The sequence below is a fragment of the Jaculus jaculus genome, chromosome 8 (genome assembly GCF_020740685.1).
Source record: "Jaculus jaculus isolate mJacJac1 chromosome 8, mJacJac1.mat.Y.cur, whole genome shotgun sequence".
NCBI lineage: Eukaryota > Metazoa > Chordata > Mammalia > Rodentia > Dipodidae > Jaculus > Jaculus jaculus.
Genome location: NC_059109.1, coordinates 110,800,141 through 110,817,828, shown reverse-complemented (window position 1 = coordinate 110,817,828; position 17,688 = coordinate 110,800,141). Strand labels below are relative to the sequence as shown.

The following is a 17,688-nucleotide window of genomic DNA, read 5'->3' as shown; positions in this document are numbered from 1 at the left end:
TTGCTTGCTCACTCTCTCTAAAATAAAAAAATGGTTATTTCATTTTTTTAAATTAAAAACTTTAATATATAAACATAATGTAAGTTAATCACATTCCCATCTAGTTATCATCTTTTGTCCCTTCTCCCTGGCCCTGTTCCACTGAGGGCCCTCTTTTTCTAGGTAGTCCTTTGTCTGGTTAACCCAGTCCACGGAATGGTACTGTCCATAGTTAGAGTGGGTCATCAATTAGCTTAGTGTACAAGCTCCCTCACAGACATGCCCAAAAATTTGTCTCCTAGGTGATTCTAGATGCAATCAAGTTGACAATGCAGATTAACCATCACTGTGGTGGTTTGTATCAGATATCCCCCATAAACTCATGTATTTTCAATGCCTGGTCCCCAGCTGGTGGCAATTTGGGAAGTGGAGTCTTGCTGGAGGAGGCATTTTGTTGGGGACAAGCTCAGGGGTGTTGTAGTCTGCTTCTCCTTGCCAGAGATCAGCTCACTCTTTCTGCTACCTCCTACCTGCTGTGGCAAGATTGTCATGTCCAGCCTCTGTCCCTGCATCAGGAAGCTTCCCCTCAAGACTGAAAGCCAAAGCAAACTCTTTCCATCCATCAGCTGCTTTGGATTGGGCAATTCATCCAAGCAAGAAGGGAACTATGACAATCAAAAACCCACTTGTGGGCTAGAGAGATGGCTTAGTGGTTAAGGCACTTGCCTGCAAAGCCTAAGGACCCAAGTTTGACTCTCCAGATCCCACATAAGTCACAAAGGTGAGGCAAGGGCTGTAGAGATGGCTTAGTGGTTAAGGCATTTGCCTGAGAAGCTCAAGGACCCAGGTTTGATTCCCCAATACCCACCCAGATGCACAAGGAGGTACATGCATCTGGAGTTCGTTTGCAGTGGCTGGAGGCCTTGTGCACCCATTAGTCTATGTCTCTCTATATGCCTCTCTCTTTAAAATAAATAAAAATAAATATTTTTTTAAAAGGTGAGGCAAGCACAAGGTCGCATGCCCACTGGGTGGCACAAGCGTTTGAAGTTCAATTTTGGTGGCTGAGGCCCTGGTACACCAATTCTCTCTGTCTCTCTCTAAAATAAAAATTAAAGAGATGGGGGAGGGGCTAGAGAGATGGCTTAGCACTTACGGCATTTGCCTGTGAAGCCAAAGGACCCAGGTTCGATTCCTCAGGACTCACATGATCCAGATACACAAGGGGCACATGCGTCTGGAGTTCGTTTGCAGAGGCTGAAGGCCCAGGTATGCCCATTCTCTCTGTGTCTGTCTCTCTTCTCTCTCCTTGCAAATATTTTTTTTAAAAACTCAATGAAAAAAAAAACACACTTTCAAGGCTGGAGAGATGGCTTAGAGGTTAAGGTGCTTGCCTGCAAAGCCTAAGGACCCATATTTGACTCTCCAGGTCCCATGTAAGCCAGATTCACAAGGTGACACAATTACATAAGGTCACACATGTGCACAAGGTGGTGCACATGTCTGGAGTTCGATTACAGTGGCTGGAGTCCCTGGCACGCCAATTCTCTCCCCCCGCCTCTCTCTCTTATTAAAAACAAAAAGGCCAGTCTATTGGGCTTGCCTCAAAAACAAACAAACAAACAAAACTAATTGCCCACAGCATCAGCCTGTCAGTGACACATCTTTTACTGGCTTCCCTCCCTTAGCTGTCTTGCCTCCTGCTTCCTGGAACTGCTTTCCAAATTAACTCACTTTCAGCTCTTGTTTTGGGTGTGCCTTCCACAGGAAAATGCGTAAACAACTTGTGGAGGCTATCTGATGGAACAGTTGTAGCAGTTGAAAGCATCGGAACTCTGCAATAACACGATCGATATTGAAAATATTGAAATATAGTTTTATGTGACAAAGGCAGGTACACAGGAGTAGAAACAGTACAACGTCACCTAGGTGACTTCATATTCCTAGTTCCTGTGCACTCAGGGGAGGCTGCGTGACTTAATTCTGACCAGTAAGATGAAAACGTAAAGGATAGGTTTCTGAGAACATTTTGTTCTTTTGAGTTAAGAGAGAAAGTGGCCGTGGCGGGGGGGGGGGAGGGGGCGCTGGAGAGATGGCTTAGCAGTTAAGGCACTTGCCTGCAAAGCCTAAGAATGCATGTTTGAATCTCCGGGTTCCATGTAGCCAGACAGTTTTTTTTTTTTTTTTTTTTTTTTTTTTTGAGGTAGTCTCACTCTAGCCCAGGTAAACCTGGAATTCACTATGTACTCTCTGGGTGGCCTTGAACTCACAGAGATCCTCCTACCTCTGCCTCCTGAGTGCTGGGATTAGAGGGATGCGCCACCACACCCAGCTTCCCATTTTGTTTACTTAAGGCAGAGTCTCCTATGTAGTCCAGACTGGTATTAAACTCTCTGTTCTGCCTCAGACTCAGGAAGGCTGGGATTACAGACATGAGCTACTACGCCCAGCTCTTACAGTCTTGATTGTGATACAAATGCTGAAGCTGCAACAGCTACTCAGTGCCCGTGAGGGAAAGGTCAACACAATCACATAGATGCTTACTCTGACACTGAACCATTGCAGCAGTACTCTGACCTCTGTGGTATGAGAAACACAAATACAGTCTATCGCAGCTTCTCTTAATTGGATGTTCCCTATTATTGGAGCCAAATACATTTCTTTTTCTTTTAAATTATATTTATTTATTTATTTGACAGAGAAAGAGGGAGAGAGAGAGAAAATGAGCACTCCAGGGCCTCCAGCCACTGCAAACAAACACCAGATGTGAGCGCCTCCTTGTGCGTCTGGCTAACGTGGGTCCTGGGGAATCGAACCTGGGTCCTTCACCTTTGCAGGCAAACACCTTAACTGCTAAGCCATCCCTCCAGCCCCATTTCTTTTTCTTTTTTGTAATTAATTTATTTATTTGAGAAAGAGTAAGTGAGAGAGACAGGAAAGAGAGAGAATGGGCCTGCCAGGGCCTCCTGCCACTGTAGATGAACTCTAGATACATGTGCCACTTTGTGCATTTGGCTTTATGCGGGTACTGGGGAATAGAATCCAGGCCTTCAGGCGTTACAAGCAAGTGCCTTTAACCGCTGAACCATCTCTTCAGCCCAGCCAGATACATTTCTAATTGACATGAATCCTAATGAAATAGGTGGGTGGGTCATGGTCACTAAACTACTCATAGTTCTGTTGGGTGGGGGTGCAGGCTTAGGACCAGGAGCTGGGACAGAGTGGAGAGATGTGAAATGGACGAGACGGAGTCCTTGGAAAGAATACGAAGAGGCGGGGGGTTGTAGTCAGATCCACGCTGCTGGGATGAACTGCTAAGCTTACAGATCCACGTGAAGTGGTGGAACTTCCACAGACCCTTTCACAGATCCAAGCAGCCAGCAAACGCCGAGACCAGCCAGCAGGAACACCAGAACTCCAACTGCTCCCTCCACACCTTTAGGCTGGAATCGGATCTGCTCCAGAGACACTCCCTAGTGCCGGGCTCCAGGACCTGCCCCAGTGAACATGGCTCTCTAGCCGGGATCTACCTGTTAAGGGCTGCAGTTGCACACTCACGTTGAGTAAAACACCTGAGTCTGCGGCCATACAATCAAACTATCTCTCAGGGAGTGACGTGAAAGAGGATCCCTGATGCCCCAGTGCCCCTCGGAGTGGCACAGGAGGAGGGAGTGTGGAGAGTAGAAAAGACAACATGCTGGCCACAGTGTGACACAAACCACTCAGGCTCCCAAAAGAATGTTCTAGGCAAGTGCTTTGCACAGGTGGATGGTGTTTTGGAAAGCCCAGTGGGAGCTGGGCGCTGACCCAGCTGTTATGGAGGCAGGGTGCATGGGGGTGGGGGTGCAGGCTCAGCTCACACTGGAGGCGCGGATCATCACAAGATGAGGGAGGCAAAGAACAGAGTCAGATCTAACCAGCTCTGCCGCTAACTCAGTACACGATCTCCAGCAAAGATCCTGGCATCTCTGAGCTCCAATTTCTCCATCTGTAGAATGGACAATGCAGCAGGGATCTACTTCAAGGGTCATCATAAGAATTTGATAACACAGTACAGGGAAAGTGAGCGGCCCAGGGCTTGATCCATGGTAAATGCTCCACAGCTGTTTGCTACTATTACTAGTGTCACTAGTAATTGTTGAACTAAAGAGAGAGCGAGCTGGGTATGGTGGGTCACACCTTTAATCCCAGCACTCAGGGGCAGAGGTAGGAGGATCACTGTGAGTTCGAGGCCAGCCTGAGACTAGTGAATTTCAGGTTAGCCTGAGCTACAACAAGAGCCTGCCTCAAAAAGAGAGAGAGAGGGCCAGGTATAGTGGAGTACACCTGTAATCCCAGCAGTTGGGAGGCTGAGGCAGGAGAATTGTGAATTCCAGGCCAGCTTGAGCTCCAGAGAGAAACCCTAACTCAAAACAACATAGTGAGCCAGGTGTGGTGGCACACACCTTTAGTCCCAGCACTTGGGACGCTAAGGAAGGAGGATTGCTTTGAGTTTGATGTCAGCCCGGGGTTACAGAGTGAGTTCCAGATGATCTTGGATTAGAGTGAACCCTACCTCAAGAAACAAAACAAAACAAAAGATACAGAGAGGCAGACTGAGGGAAAGGAGGGAGAAAAGGTCCTGTGCACATGGACTGAAAGGGACCACTCACCGCTCTTTTCCTTTTTCTTTTCCATGGCCCTTGTAACTTTGATTCTGCAGGGAGAAAAGCGCAATGATGTAACTGGGTCTACACACCCACCTGCCTTTCCTGCTTTGCCTACCGCAGAGGGTGACCTGCCCAAACTACCACACTCACAGGTGTCTAGGTCCTGAGGCATGGAGGTCTACCCTGGTTGGATTCTTATCCATCACCACGTGCTCAGAATATTGGGGCAGAACTTACCCACTGCCTTTGGGACACATTCTCAAGGATCCACCAGCCCACATGCTCTACAGGCAAGACATACCCAGTGAAGGCCTGGTCCTCAGTGCTCTGTAGGTCAACCCGGAGCCTCAGTTCTGACAGCCCAGACTCTGTGAGGATCTGGACCTTCTAACTCTGAATGCTGACCAGATCTAGGATCACTTGCCAAAGGCAATTTCCTTCTACCCTCAATGAACCTTCTAGATCCTCCATGGATGAGGGATGTCATTTGGCTCCAACCAGCTCCCAAACAGCCTGGCCACCAGTACTGGGAGAACCGGCCCTGTGCAGGATGACCTCGGTGGCTCAGACAGATGTAGAAGAACATCACAGAGGTGTGGGCTTGAAATGATTGATGCCTGTTCATCATCTCATAGCCTCTGTGGGCCAGGAGTCTGTGCACAGCTTAACCGGGCTGTCTGTGCAGGTCTACAAGGCCACATCAGGATGATGGCTGGACCAACGGTTCTCATCAGAGGGCCTCTTCTGCACTCACATTTGTGGGCACAAGTCAGTTACTTGGAGTTGTAGGACTGAGATCCCTGTTGACTACTAGCTGTCAGCTGGAAACTACTCCCAGACACTGGAGACGTGGATGTCCTTCATCTGTCTCCACCCTTAGCCCGCCCCAGGCTACCAGAGCACCTCAGAGGACTTCTAATCCTTCCCCTCCAAGTTAGCTATGGCTAGGTCTCATCACACAATGTGGCCACGATAGTAAGTATACTTCCGATTCACAGCCTCAACGTGCACTCGCGGGGATTATACACGGCATGCACTCCAAGGGGGGAGAACCTTAGGGTTCTGCTTGCCACCCCATCCTACCCCTCAAAGAGTCCCAGAGTGGAAAGGAATACTGCTTTACAGAACTGACAGAAGTTAATCCCCCCCCCCAAAAAAAAGGTTTATCTTCTAATGAATTCCTTTCTCCCTGGGTATTTTGAAAAAGAAATTCACAAAGTCTTATATCAACACATAGGTCACCCCCTTGCTGTTCCAATAACAAAATACATAAGGTCACAAAGCTCAATCAGCTATTTTTCTCTCTCCTCTGGCATGAATGTGCCATTCTGGTAGCAGCATAGGGGGGAAGGGGTACTACTGCACCCCCAACAATCTTCCTTCAAAGGGATGTTTATTTTCCTTTTATAACTCTTTAAAAGTGGATGAATCCCAGTCTCTGTGGTTAAGGAAATGTATGTTAATTAGGAAGTGGGACTGGAGAGATGGCTTAGCAGTTAAGGCACTTGCCTGCAAAGCTTAATCACCGGGTTCAATTCCCCAGTACCCATGTAAAACCAGATGCACAAAGTGCAGCGTGCACCTGGAGTTCGTTTGCAGCGACTAGAGGCCCTGACATGTCCATTTTCTCCCTCTCTTTCTGCAAATAAACATTTTTGTAATTAAAAAGTGGACCATGATGCTTAGCGCCACAGGGGGGGAAGGGGAGAGAAAAATTAAACATAGATTCAAAAAGAAGAGAGGCTTTACTGGACTTGGGAAGTGAACATGGAGGTGAAGTAAAGTCCCAGTGTCTTTGGTGTGAGCGAGTAGGTGGGTAATCTAACAGCTTTCACCGTGACCAAATGCATGTCAGCTCTGTGCTGGGTGCCAGGCACGAGCTGACAGTGGGGAAGAGATGGTCAAGAAGCATTGGAGCTGGGCGTGGTGGCTCACGCCTTTATTCCCAGCACTCGGGAGGCAGATGTAGGAGGATCACCCTGAGTTCGAGGCCACCCTGAGACTACAGAGTGAATTCCAGGTCAGCCTGGGCTAGAGCGAGACCCTACCTAAAAAGAAGAGGAGGAGGAGGAGGAGGAAAAGGAGGAGGAAGAAGAAGCAACAACATTCGAATAATGCATTCCTGCAAAGTAAGTTAGTTCAAAGCACTCTAAAGGTAGGTTTTGCGAGAGGGAATTAAAGACATAGATGTGTCACTTTTGAAACTTTGGGAGGAGAGATGGATAAGTAGCAGGTTAAGGAGGTAAAGGAAGGGGGTAAGGCAACTGGAGTTTTGAATAATTCATTTCCTTTTTGGAATCCCCGCCCTCTTCTTCCCCTTACGTTTTCCTGTTCGTTCCCCAAGAGCAAGGGCTTGTCGATTTGCCAGTGTCACTTGGCCGGCACTGGGCTTGGAAAAGGAAGTGATAGAAACTTGTATTTTATTTTATTTTTTTATGGAAGGAAAGGCAAGGTTCTAAAGGGTTGTTTCAAGTCAAGAAAAATGCAAGATTCTGGACTTCCTCGGGAGGAATCACAGAAATCACTCAGTACAGTTTACACACACACTTTCCCCGCCAGCACGCGGGGCTGCTCTCTGAGCATGCGCCGCAGCTAAGGGGGCGCGCGGCCTGCGGGGATATGTGGGGTGCACTCTGTAAAATTAGGGGTTTTTCAAAATCTTAAATTATTTATTTATTTTTATAATTTTTGTTTATTTATTTGCGAGAGAGAAAGAGGCCGGGGGTTGGGGGGATAAGGAAGAGACTGGGCACGCCAGGGCCTTCATCCTCTGCAAAATGAACCCCAGACGCATGCGCCACCTTGCACGGCTGGCTTACGTGGGTCCTGGGGAATCGAACCTAGGTCCTTTGGCTTTGCAGGCAAGCGCCTTCACCGCTAAGCCATCTCTCCGGAGCGAATTTGGTGTTTTCTCTCTCTTTTTTTTTCTTTTCCCCCCTCTAATAGAATCCCTCCGCGAGGCCCTCCCCTCCTGCCGAAGTTCCGAGGTCCCCGCGGCTTCCCTTCCTCTAAGGACGTCCAAAACACCTGGATCGGGGTCGCTCAGCTCCTACCTTTTGTTTCGACATGACACTGCTCCCCCGGGCCGCCAACAAACCGCCACGGCTCCCTGCGCGAGTTTGGGCGTCCCGTTGCCAGGGCGACAGACAGTGTCCGGAGGGGCCGCTCTGATTGGACGAGCCCAGGGCTCACCTCCGGGCGGGGCGTCCGCCCGGGCTCTCGGGCTGCCGGGGGCGGAGGGGGGTCCCGGGTGCTCCGAGCCCCTCCACTTCCAGGCGCCGCTTCCCCCCCGTGTCTGCGACACCCTTGACCGAAGGCTGCCCACCTGCCTGGGGCGCTAGCTGTCCATCTGTGCCTCCTTCGGTCTGTAAAATAGCCACGTTTGGGAAATTTTAGTTTTCCCCCTTCCTTACTGAAGGCAGTCGCCTCGCCCAGTCACCTGGTCCTTTGGAGACGTGGTTCAAGTCACCAGTAATACTCCCAGTCACTTCTCGTTTCTCCCTGTGTCCCCTCCCTTCCTCTCTTTTCCTCTCCTGTTTTCTTTCTTTTTTTTTTTTATTTTTGACAACTTCCATAATTATAGACAACAAACCATGATAATCCCCTCCTCCCTCACTTTCCCCTTCACAACTCCACTCTCTATCATACCCCTCCCCCTCTAAATCAGTCTCTCTTTTATTTTGAAATCAGTCATCTTTTCCTCCTATTATAATGGTCTTTTGTAGGTGGTGTCAGTCTCCTCTCTGTTTTTGACAGGCTTCTCATGTCGCCAAACACCCAGCACTTTCTAATTCCTAACACCAGGCACAGTGGCTCATGCCTGCAATCTCGATGCTTGGGAGGCAGAGCCAGGAAAATCAGGAATCCAAGGTCATCCTTAGTTACATAATTAGTTCAAGGCCAGCCTGGTCTACATGAACCCTATCACAAAAATAAAAAAAACAAAAACATACTACTACTAAAAAGCCGGGTGTGATGGTTTATGCCTTTAATCCCAGCACTCAAAAGGCTGAGTTCAAAGCCAGCCTGGGTGACAGAGTCAGTTCCAGAGTTCCAGATCAGCCTGGCTAGAGTGAGAAATGCCATAAATAAAAGCGGGATGGGGGTGGGTGGAGAGATGATTTAGTGGTTAAGGCGTTTGCTTGAGAAGCCTAAAGACATAGGTTCAATTCCCCAGTACCCACATAAGCCAGATGCACATGGTGATGCATGTGTCTGGAGTTCATTTACAGCGGCTGGAGGCCCTGGCATGCTCATTTTCTCTCTCTCTCTTAATAAATAAGTAAAAATAAAATATTAAACTGGGTGTGCTGGCACATGCTTTTAATAATCCCAGCACTCGGGAGGCAGAGGTAGGAGGATCACTGTGAGTTCGATGCCACCCTGAGACTCCATAGTGAATTCCAGGTCAGCCTGGGCTAGAGTGACACCTTACCTTGAAAAACCAAAAATAAATAAATAAATAAATAAAATATTAAAAGCTATGACAATAATAGTAATATATAATTCTTTAGCACTAACTGTATGCCAAAGCTTACCTTCCAGCAGCTTCTTCTTAGAATACCCACCTTGCCCAGTCACCCCTATCCATCCCATGTCTGCCCATAGCCAAAGAGCACTTGAAGGACCCATCCCAGCTCTACACATGCACAGCACGAGCTACCGAGTGGCTCTGCTCTGCCTACACAGTCTGCAGCCCACCTCAACTACTGGTTTGACCTTTATTTCCCATCCTCGCATTCCTACATACACCCATATCTGTGCATTGTGGGATTCCTTTTACTGTAGGGTCTTTTCACTCCCTCTGCACTGACCTCAGCTTGTATTTCATCTCAGGAATGCTTTTTCTGACTACCCACTCCTCTGCACGGGGCAAATTCCTCTAAATCCTTAGTCTCTCCCTCCATGAGCACCAAGAAAGAAGAAGAACCCTACGTTTTAATATATTTGTCACTGTATTCCCAGAGCTTAACACAATGCCTGGGACTTGGGAACAAGCCAGTATTGTCTACTGAATGAATGAAAAGTGAATGAGGAAAGAGCATGCATTCATTATATGGATAGTTGTGAACCATGGAACAAAACACATCCGAGATCTATATCCAAAAGAATTGAGAATAGGTACTCCAGTTAACATACACATATTTTCATAATAGAAGGATTCACATTAGCCTCAAAATGGAAACAGCCCAAACAAAGCAATGTTACAGCGTATACATAGCCCAAAATGTTACTCCACCATACCGTAACATGATGCACTCAATATGGGAAGTATTGATACACATTATGCTAAGGGAAAGAAGACACATAGAAAGTGCATGTGCACAAGAGAGAGGGAGAGAGAGGGAGACAGAGAGCAAATAAGAATGAATGTGCGGGCTGTAGAGATGGCTTAGCAGTTAAGCGCTTGCCTGTGAAGCCTAAGGATCCCGGTCCAAGGCTAGATTCCCCAGGACCCATGTTAGCCAGATGCACAAGGGGATGCACATGCGTCTGGAGTTCATTTGCAGTGGCTGGAAGCCCTGGCGCTCCCATTCTTTCTCTCCCTATCTCTCTCCGTCTCCCTCTCTCTCTCTCTGTCACTCTCAAATAAATAAATAAAAATGAGTAAAAAAAATTAAAAAGAAAAGAATGAATGTGTGCAAAACAAAGGATGGAGATGGGCTGGAGAGATGGTTTGGCAGTTAAGGCACTTGCTTGGGAAGCCTAAGGACATAGGTTTGATTCCCCAAACAATTTTCACAAACCATTAAGAAAAATATACCTCTGAAAACTCTGAAACCCCTCAGAAAACTGAGAAAGGGGCAGGAACAGGGACTGCTCAGCAGAGGAAATTCAAATGAGCTAAATGTTCTGGTACACATCTGCAATCCCAGTACTGGGGAGGCAGAGACAGGAGAGTTGCCACAAGTTTGAGTTCAGCCTGGGTTACATAGGAAGTTCCAGACCACCCAGGACTACATAGACCATGTCACAAGACAAAAAAAGAAAGAAGAGGGCTGGAGAGATGGCTTAGAAGTTAAGGCATTTGCTTTCAAAGCCTAAGGACCCAGGTTCCATTCCCCAGGATCCACATAAGCCAGATGTACAAGGTGGCCCACACATCTGGAGTTTGTTGACAGGGGCTAGAGGCCCTGGCATGTGCATTCTCTCTCTCTGTCACTCTCTCTCTCTCTCTCTCATAAATAAATAAAGGTAAAAGTACATTTGAAAAAGAAAGAAGAAAAGAAAGAGAAAGGGGCAAGGCATGGTAGCGCACGCCTTTAATCCCAGCATTTAGAGGTAGAGGGAGAAGAATCACCATGAGTTCAAGGCCAGCCTGAGAATACATAGTGAATTCCAGGTCAGCCTGAGCTAGAGCAAGACCCTGCCTCAAAAAAAAAACAAAAAGATGGGCTGGAGGGATGGTTTAGTGGTTACGGCATGTGCCTGCAAAGCCAAAGGACCCATGTTTGATTCCCCAGGTCCCACGTTAGCCAGATGCACAAGGGGGCGCACATTTCTGGAGTTTGTTTACAGTGGCTGGAGACTCTGGCATGCCCATTCTCTTTCTCTCTCTCTCTATCAAATAAATAAATAAAAATAAAACATTAAAAAGATAGAGAGAGAAGACTCTTTCTGAGAGAAAAGAGAGGAATAAAGAAGAAAGGAGGAAGAGAGGAAGGAAGGAAGAAAGGTATCGTAGCATGAATTAAAGTGGCCCCATAGCCTCATGTATTTGTATTTAAGCCTTGTACTCCATCTCAGCCATTAGAGCCTTTGGGAGATGAAGCCTTGCTGGAGAAGGCGTACCCCTGGGGGTGGACCTTGAGGCTTACTAGCCCAGTTCCAAGTCCAGTATTTAGACTACTTCCACCCAGAGATGTGAGAAGACGTGAGGCCCAGTCTGCTCTGCCATGTTCTTTTGTTTTTATGCTCTGCCATATTCTAATGAAGCTTCTCCTTGAGAATGTAAGCCAAAATAAACCTTTTCCTTCCATATGCTGCTTTTGGCTGGGTGTTTTGTCCAGCAACAAGAAGGCAGCTGCTACAGAAGGAAAGGAAAGAGGAAGAAAGAAGAAGAAACTCAAATGACCAGGAAGTCAGCAGAGAAATGTAAAGCAATTTTACATTTTGGTTGGAAATAAATCAGCCACACAAAAAATAAAAACACACCAATGTTTTTGCAAGGCCAAGAGTTAGTGGGACATGGACACAGGAATCTTTTGATGCTGCTAATAGAATCATACATTTTGGAGTTGATGTGGAAATATATCCCGAAGTGGAAGACATGCATCCTTACAGCTAGAGGTTCATGACTAGACATATATCTTCTTGGGCCACTTAGTACGGAGCACAGCCCTGTGGGATGGCCTTCATCTTGCATTCAAGGTTCAGGGTGACAATCTTCCTGTGGTGGTTTGAATCAAATGTCCCCTATAAACTCAGGTGTTTGAATCCAAGCTGGTGGCACAAGGTGGCACATGCCATCTGGAGTTTGCTTACAGTGGATGGAGGCCCTGGCCTGCCCACTCTTTCTCTCTCTTTCTCCTTCTTTCTCTCTCTTACTCTCTGTCTCTCAAATAAATAAATAGATTTTAAACACTTCCCTAAAGAACTTCTGCGCTCGTACATAGGTCATAGAACCGTGGGAAAATGCCTGCTAACAGGATGATGGATGAATGAATGACAAATACTTTTTTTTGAGGCAAGCCTAACAGACCGGACTTTTAATGTGAGAGAGTGAGAGAGAGAGAGAATTAACCCGCCAGAGCCTCCAGCTGCTGCAATCAAACTCCAGATACATGTGCCACCTTGTGCACATGTTCAAACGTGTGAGTTTGTGTCACATTGTGTATTTGGCTTATGTGGGACCTGGAGAGTCAAACATGGGTCCTTAGGTTTCACAGACAAGCACCTTAACCACAAAGCCATCTCTCCAGCCCTGAATGACAAATGCTTTAAAGGTTACAGTTTGTATTCATAAACACATATGTTCTAGATTATTTTCTTATGGGTATACGTGGTCTCAAAAGATACTTCAAGTTCATGAAAGTGGGTGCCTGAGGTGGGGGAGAGAGAGAAGTAGAGTTAAGAAAGTGGGGACAGCCGGGTGTGGGGGTGTACACCTTTAATCCCAGTACTCAGGAAGCTGAGGTAGGAGGATTGCTGTGAGTTTGAGGCTAGCCTGAGACTAATTCTAGGCCAACCTGAGCTAGAACAAGACCCTACCTCGAAAAAAGAAGGAAGGAAGGAAGGAAGGAAGGAAGGAAGGAAGGAAGGAAGGAAGGAAGGAAGGAAGGAAGGACTTTGGAAAGGGGACTACAACCATTTTAAGTTTATTTGGAATGCTTTATTTTCTTTAAACAACACAGTTGAAGCAAATAGGTCAACATACCCTTACCCAGAGGGAATATTTTTGTTTTTCTAAATGAAAAACCCATCAGCAATAACATGATGGAAGAAGGTTAGGCAGGTTTTCATTTTTTGTTTTAGTTTTTCAAAGTAGGATCTCGCTCTAACCCAGACTGACCTGAAATTCACTATGTAGTCTCAGGATGGCCTTGAGCTCACTGCAGTCCTCCTGCCTCAGCTTCCCAAGTGCTGGGGTTAAAGGTGTGTATCACCACTATGCCCAGCTTAGGCAGTTTTAAGAATGCATAACAGTGATGTCTAAATAAATATCACTGGACTCGGTAAAGACTTTGAGTAGGAAAAAAGGCTGCCCAGAAGAGGTAGGAAGAGCAGAGGAAATGTGTGTGCAAAGTCAGAACAGGGCATGGCTCCTGCCTGTAGTCCCAGCACGCTGGAGGCTGAGACAGGAGGGTTGCTCACATGCATACACACACACACACACACACACACACACACACACACACACACACGGCTGGAGAAATGACTCGACAGTTAAAAAGTGCTTGCCTGCAAAAAGACTAAGGACCAGGGTTCATTTCCCAATTATATGTAAAGCCATATGCACAAAGTGGCACATGCAACTGGAGTTTGTTTGCAGTGGCTATAGGCCCTGGTGAGCTCATTCTCTCTCTTTCTCTCTCTCTCTCCCCCTGTCAGCTTACAAATAAATAAATAAATAATAAACAAATCAGCATGACAATAGACAGCACAAAAGTACATGCAGGTCACTGAGTAGTAGGAAAGAGGGGCTGCTGGGAGTGTCCTTTCTCACGGATATGTAAGCAGAGTCCTAGTGGGAGGGGTAGGGTCCTTAACTCTCTGTCAATTGCTCCATGACAATGAAAATAATGATGATATACTAGGCACATTAAAAATGTTCTTCCACAGCTGGAGAGATGGCTTAGCAGTTAAGCGCTTGCCTGTGAAACCTAAAGACCCCAGTTTGAGGCTCGATTCCCCAGGACCCACATTAGCCAGATGGACAAGGAGGCGCACGTGTCTGGAGTTCGTTTGCAGTGGCTGGAGGGCCTGGTGTGCCCATTCTCTCTCTCTCTCTTTGCCTCTTTCTCTCTGTTGCTTTCAAATAAATAAATAAATAAAAATAAACAATTTTTTTAAAAAAAGAATAGGGCTGGAGAGATGGCTTAGCAGTTAAGGAGTTTGCCTGCAAAGCCAAAGAACCTTGGTTTGATTTCCCGGGACCCATGTAAGCCAGATGCACAAGGGGGCGCATGCATAGAGTTTGTTTGCAGTTCCTGGAGGCTCTGGTGCACCCATTCTCCCTCCCTCTCTCTCAAATAAACAAATAAAAATAAAGTTTAAAAAAAATGTTCTTCCAGGACTGGAGAGATAGCTTAGCCATTAAGGCACTTGCCTGTGAAGCCTAAGGACCCAGTTTGATTCCCCAGTGCCCATGTAATCCATATGCACAAGGTGGTGCATTCATGTGGAGTTTGTTTGCAGTGGCTAGAGGCCCTGGCACACCCATTCATTCTCTTTCTTTCTCTTGCTTTCATAAATAAATAAAAATAAAATACTTTAAAAAATGTCCTTCCAGCCTGGATGTTGTGGCACACATCTTTAATCCCAGCACTCATGAGGCAGAAGTAGGAAGATTGCTATGAGCTTGAGACTAGCCTGAGAATACATAGTAGTGAATTCCAGGTCAGCTTGGGCTAGAGTGAGACCCTACCTCAAAAAAAAAAAAAAAAAAAAAAAAAGCCCTCTTAAGCTGGAGAAATTGCTCAGTGGTTAAAGGTGTTTACACGCAAATCCTGACAGCCTGGGCTCAATTCTCCAGTGCCTATATAACAGCCAAATGTTGCCAGGCATGGTGGCACACACCTTTAATCCCAGCACTCAGGAGGCAGAGGTAGGAGTATCACCATGAGTTCGAGACCACCCTGAGACTATATAGTGAATTCCAGGTCAGCCTGCACTAGAGTGAAACCCTACCTCGTAAAATGATATATATATATATATATACACAAATAAATAAATAAAAGCCAGATGCAGGACTGGAAAGATGGCTCAGCAGACAGAACACTTGCTTGCAAAGCCTAATGACTGGGGTTCTATTCCCCAGTACCCATGTAAGCCAGGTATACATGGTGGTGCATGAATCTGGAGTTTGTTTGCAGCAGCTAGAGGCCCAGGAGCACCTATTCTCTCTCCCTCATATCTGCTTACAAATAAATGAATAACTTTTTGAGGCCAGATGCACAAAATGGCACATGTATCTGGAGTTTGTATGCAGTGGCAACAGCCCTTAGTGCACTCATACTTTTTCTCTATTTCCCTTGCAAATAAGTAAATAACTAATATATTTTTAAAAAAATATATCCCTCCATGGGCTGGAGAGATGGCTTAGCAATGAAGGCACTTGCCTGCAAAGCCTAAGGACCCAGGTTTGATTCCACAGAACCCACAAAAGCCAGATGCACATGGTGGTACGTGTGTCTGGAGTTTGTTTGCAGTGGCTGGAGGCCCTGATGCTTCTATTGTCCCATTTCCCCGACATACCCCTTGCCCCTCATAAATAAATGTATGTATGTGTGTGTGTGTATGTGTATATATATATACATATATATATCTCCTTCCATTTACTCACACTATAAGCTTATAAGATCTTTTTTCTCTCTTTATTTTTGTGTATAATGTGATGATGTGTATATGGTGTGTGGGTGCATGGTATGTGTGTAGTGTGTTTATGTATTTATGTGTGTGTATATGTGCGCATGGTGTGTGTTCATGTGGACATCTGCATGCCATGGCATGCATGTGGAGATCAGAGAACAACCGTGATGCTTCGGTCCTCTCTGCACACCTTGTTTGAGGCAGGGTCTCTGGTTGTTTTTTGGGGAAGGGCAGACTAGCTGGCTCACAAGCTTTGGGATTTTCCTAATTCCACTCCCTGCTGGCCTAGGTATGTTAGGATTATAGATGTATGTGCCACTTTGCATCCAGCTTTAAGTGGATGCTGAGGCAAATGCCTTTACCCACTGAACCATCTTCCAGGCCCAAGATCTTGCTTTTTCCTCCCATTTATAGCAGATCAAAGTGAGGTCCAGAGCAGTTACACAACTTGCTGAAGGCCACAGTGGCAGCCACCAGACCCCACATGGCTATGTTAAGCAGGCTGGACTTCTTTCTAAAGGTATTGCTGAGTTGATAAGTTTCTAACTGCCATTTGTAACTTCTATAAACTTGGCGACTTAATTCTCATTGAGTGTATCACCTCACAGTGGCATGGTGGCACATGTCTTTAATCCCAGCACTCAGGAAGCAGAGGTAGGAGGATCACTGTGAGTTTGAGGAAACCTGGGACTATAAAGTGAGTTCCAGGTCAGCCTGGACTAGAGAAAGACTCTACCTCAAAAAAAAAAAAAAAAAAAATGCTGGGGAAGGTGGTGCATGTCTTTAATCCCAGCACTTGGAGGCAGAGGTAGGAGGATCGTCATGAGTTTGAGGCCAGCCTGAGACCACATAGTGAATTCCAGGTCAGCCTGGGCTAGGGTGAGACCCTACCTAGAAAAACCAAAAAATAAAAAAGAAAGAAAGAGAGAGAGTAGAGAGTGTTCCTCCGGAGGAATGACACTAGAGGTTAGCCGCTGGCCTTCACGTACATGTACATTAGGTATTCATAGACATATGTGCACACACATCAAAAATAATCTGGGGCTACAGAGATGGCTTAGTGGTCAAAGCGCTTGCCTGAGAAGCCTAAAGACCCATGTTGGACTCTCCAGATCCCCACAAAAGCCAGACGCACAAAGGTGAGGCAAGTGCAAGTTCACACATGCCCACGAGGAGGCGCAAGTGTCTGGAGTTCAGTTGCAGTGGCTGAGGCCCTCTCTCTCTCTAAAAAATAAAAAAGTAAAGAAACAAAAATAATAATTTGGGGATGGAGAGATTGCTTAGCAGTTAAGCACTTGCCTGTGAAGCCTAAGGACCCTGGTTCGAGGATCGATTCCCCAGGACCCACGTAAACCAGATACACAAGGTGGCGCACGCATCTGGAGTTCATTTGCAGTGGCTAGAGGCCCTGGCACACCCATTCTCTCTTTCTCTCTGCCTCTTTCTCTTTCTGTCTGTTGCTCTCAAATAAATAAATAAAAATAAACAAAGAAATAATAATCTGTTTGCTGGGTATAGTGGTGCATGCTTTTAATCTCAACACTTGAGAGGCAGGATTGCTGTGAATTAGAGGCCAGCCAGAGACTACATAGTAAAGCCCATATCAGCATTGGCTAGACTGAGACACATCTTGAAAAGAAATCATAATAATCTGTTACCTTGCATTTTATATCGGCAGCTCCTGAAGTCCCTTGTTTGTGACATGAGCAACCTCCTCCCCAAGGAAATGAAGAAACAATTAGTGACACACCCGGGCTGTAGATGCGGGGGAGTCCTTGGGGACATTCTCTTATTGAATTAGCCTCCCTCCAGTTTCAGAGATATTTGCTATCTTTAAATATGCTATGAGTCTTCAAGAAATCTCATCTGGAGCCAGGCATGATGGTGCATACCTTTAATCCCAGCATTTGGGAGGCTGAGAAGAAGAAAGATCACTGTGAGTTTGAGGTCAGCCTGGGCTACAGAATGAGTTCCAAATCAGACTGGGGCTAGGGTGAGACCCTGTTTTAAAAACGAAAAGAAAAGAGAA

General features: G+C 46.3%; 1 protein-coding gene across 2 annotated transcripts in view; it reads right to left on the bottom strand.

Moving 5' to 3' along the window:
• Ttll9 (tubulin tyrosine ligase like 9) overlaps positions 1–7,781 on the bottom strand; it is a 73,161-nt gene extending 65,380 nt beyond the window's left edge. The window contains exons 1-2 of one of the 2 annotated variants that reach the window (XM_045157229.1): positions 7,682–7,781; positions 4,632–4,675 (exon numbers count right to left, since the gene is read on the bottom strand). In XM_045157229.1, the coding sequence (XP_045013164.1) occupies positions 4,632–4,675; positions 7,682–7,696 (59 nt within the window). In that variant the 5' untranslated portion in view covers positions 7,697–7,781. The remainder of the gene's footprint in view (positions 1–4,631; positions 4,676–7,681) is intronic. The other variant, XM_045157231.1, reaches the window with a different exon arrangement.
• Between the last annotated feature and the right edge of the window lie 9,907 nt (positions 7,782–17,688).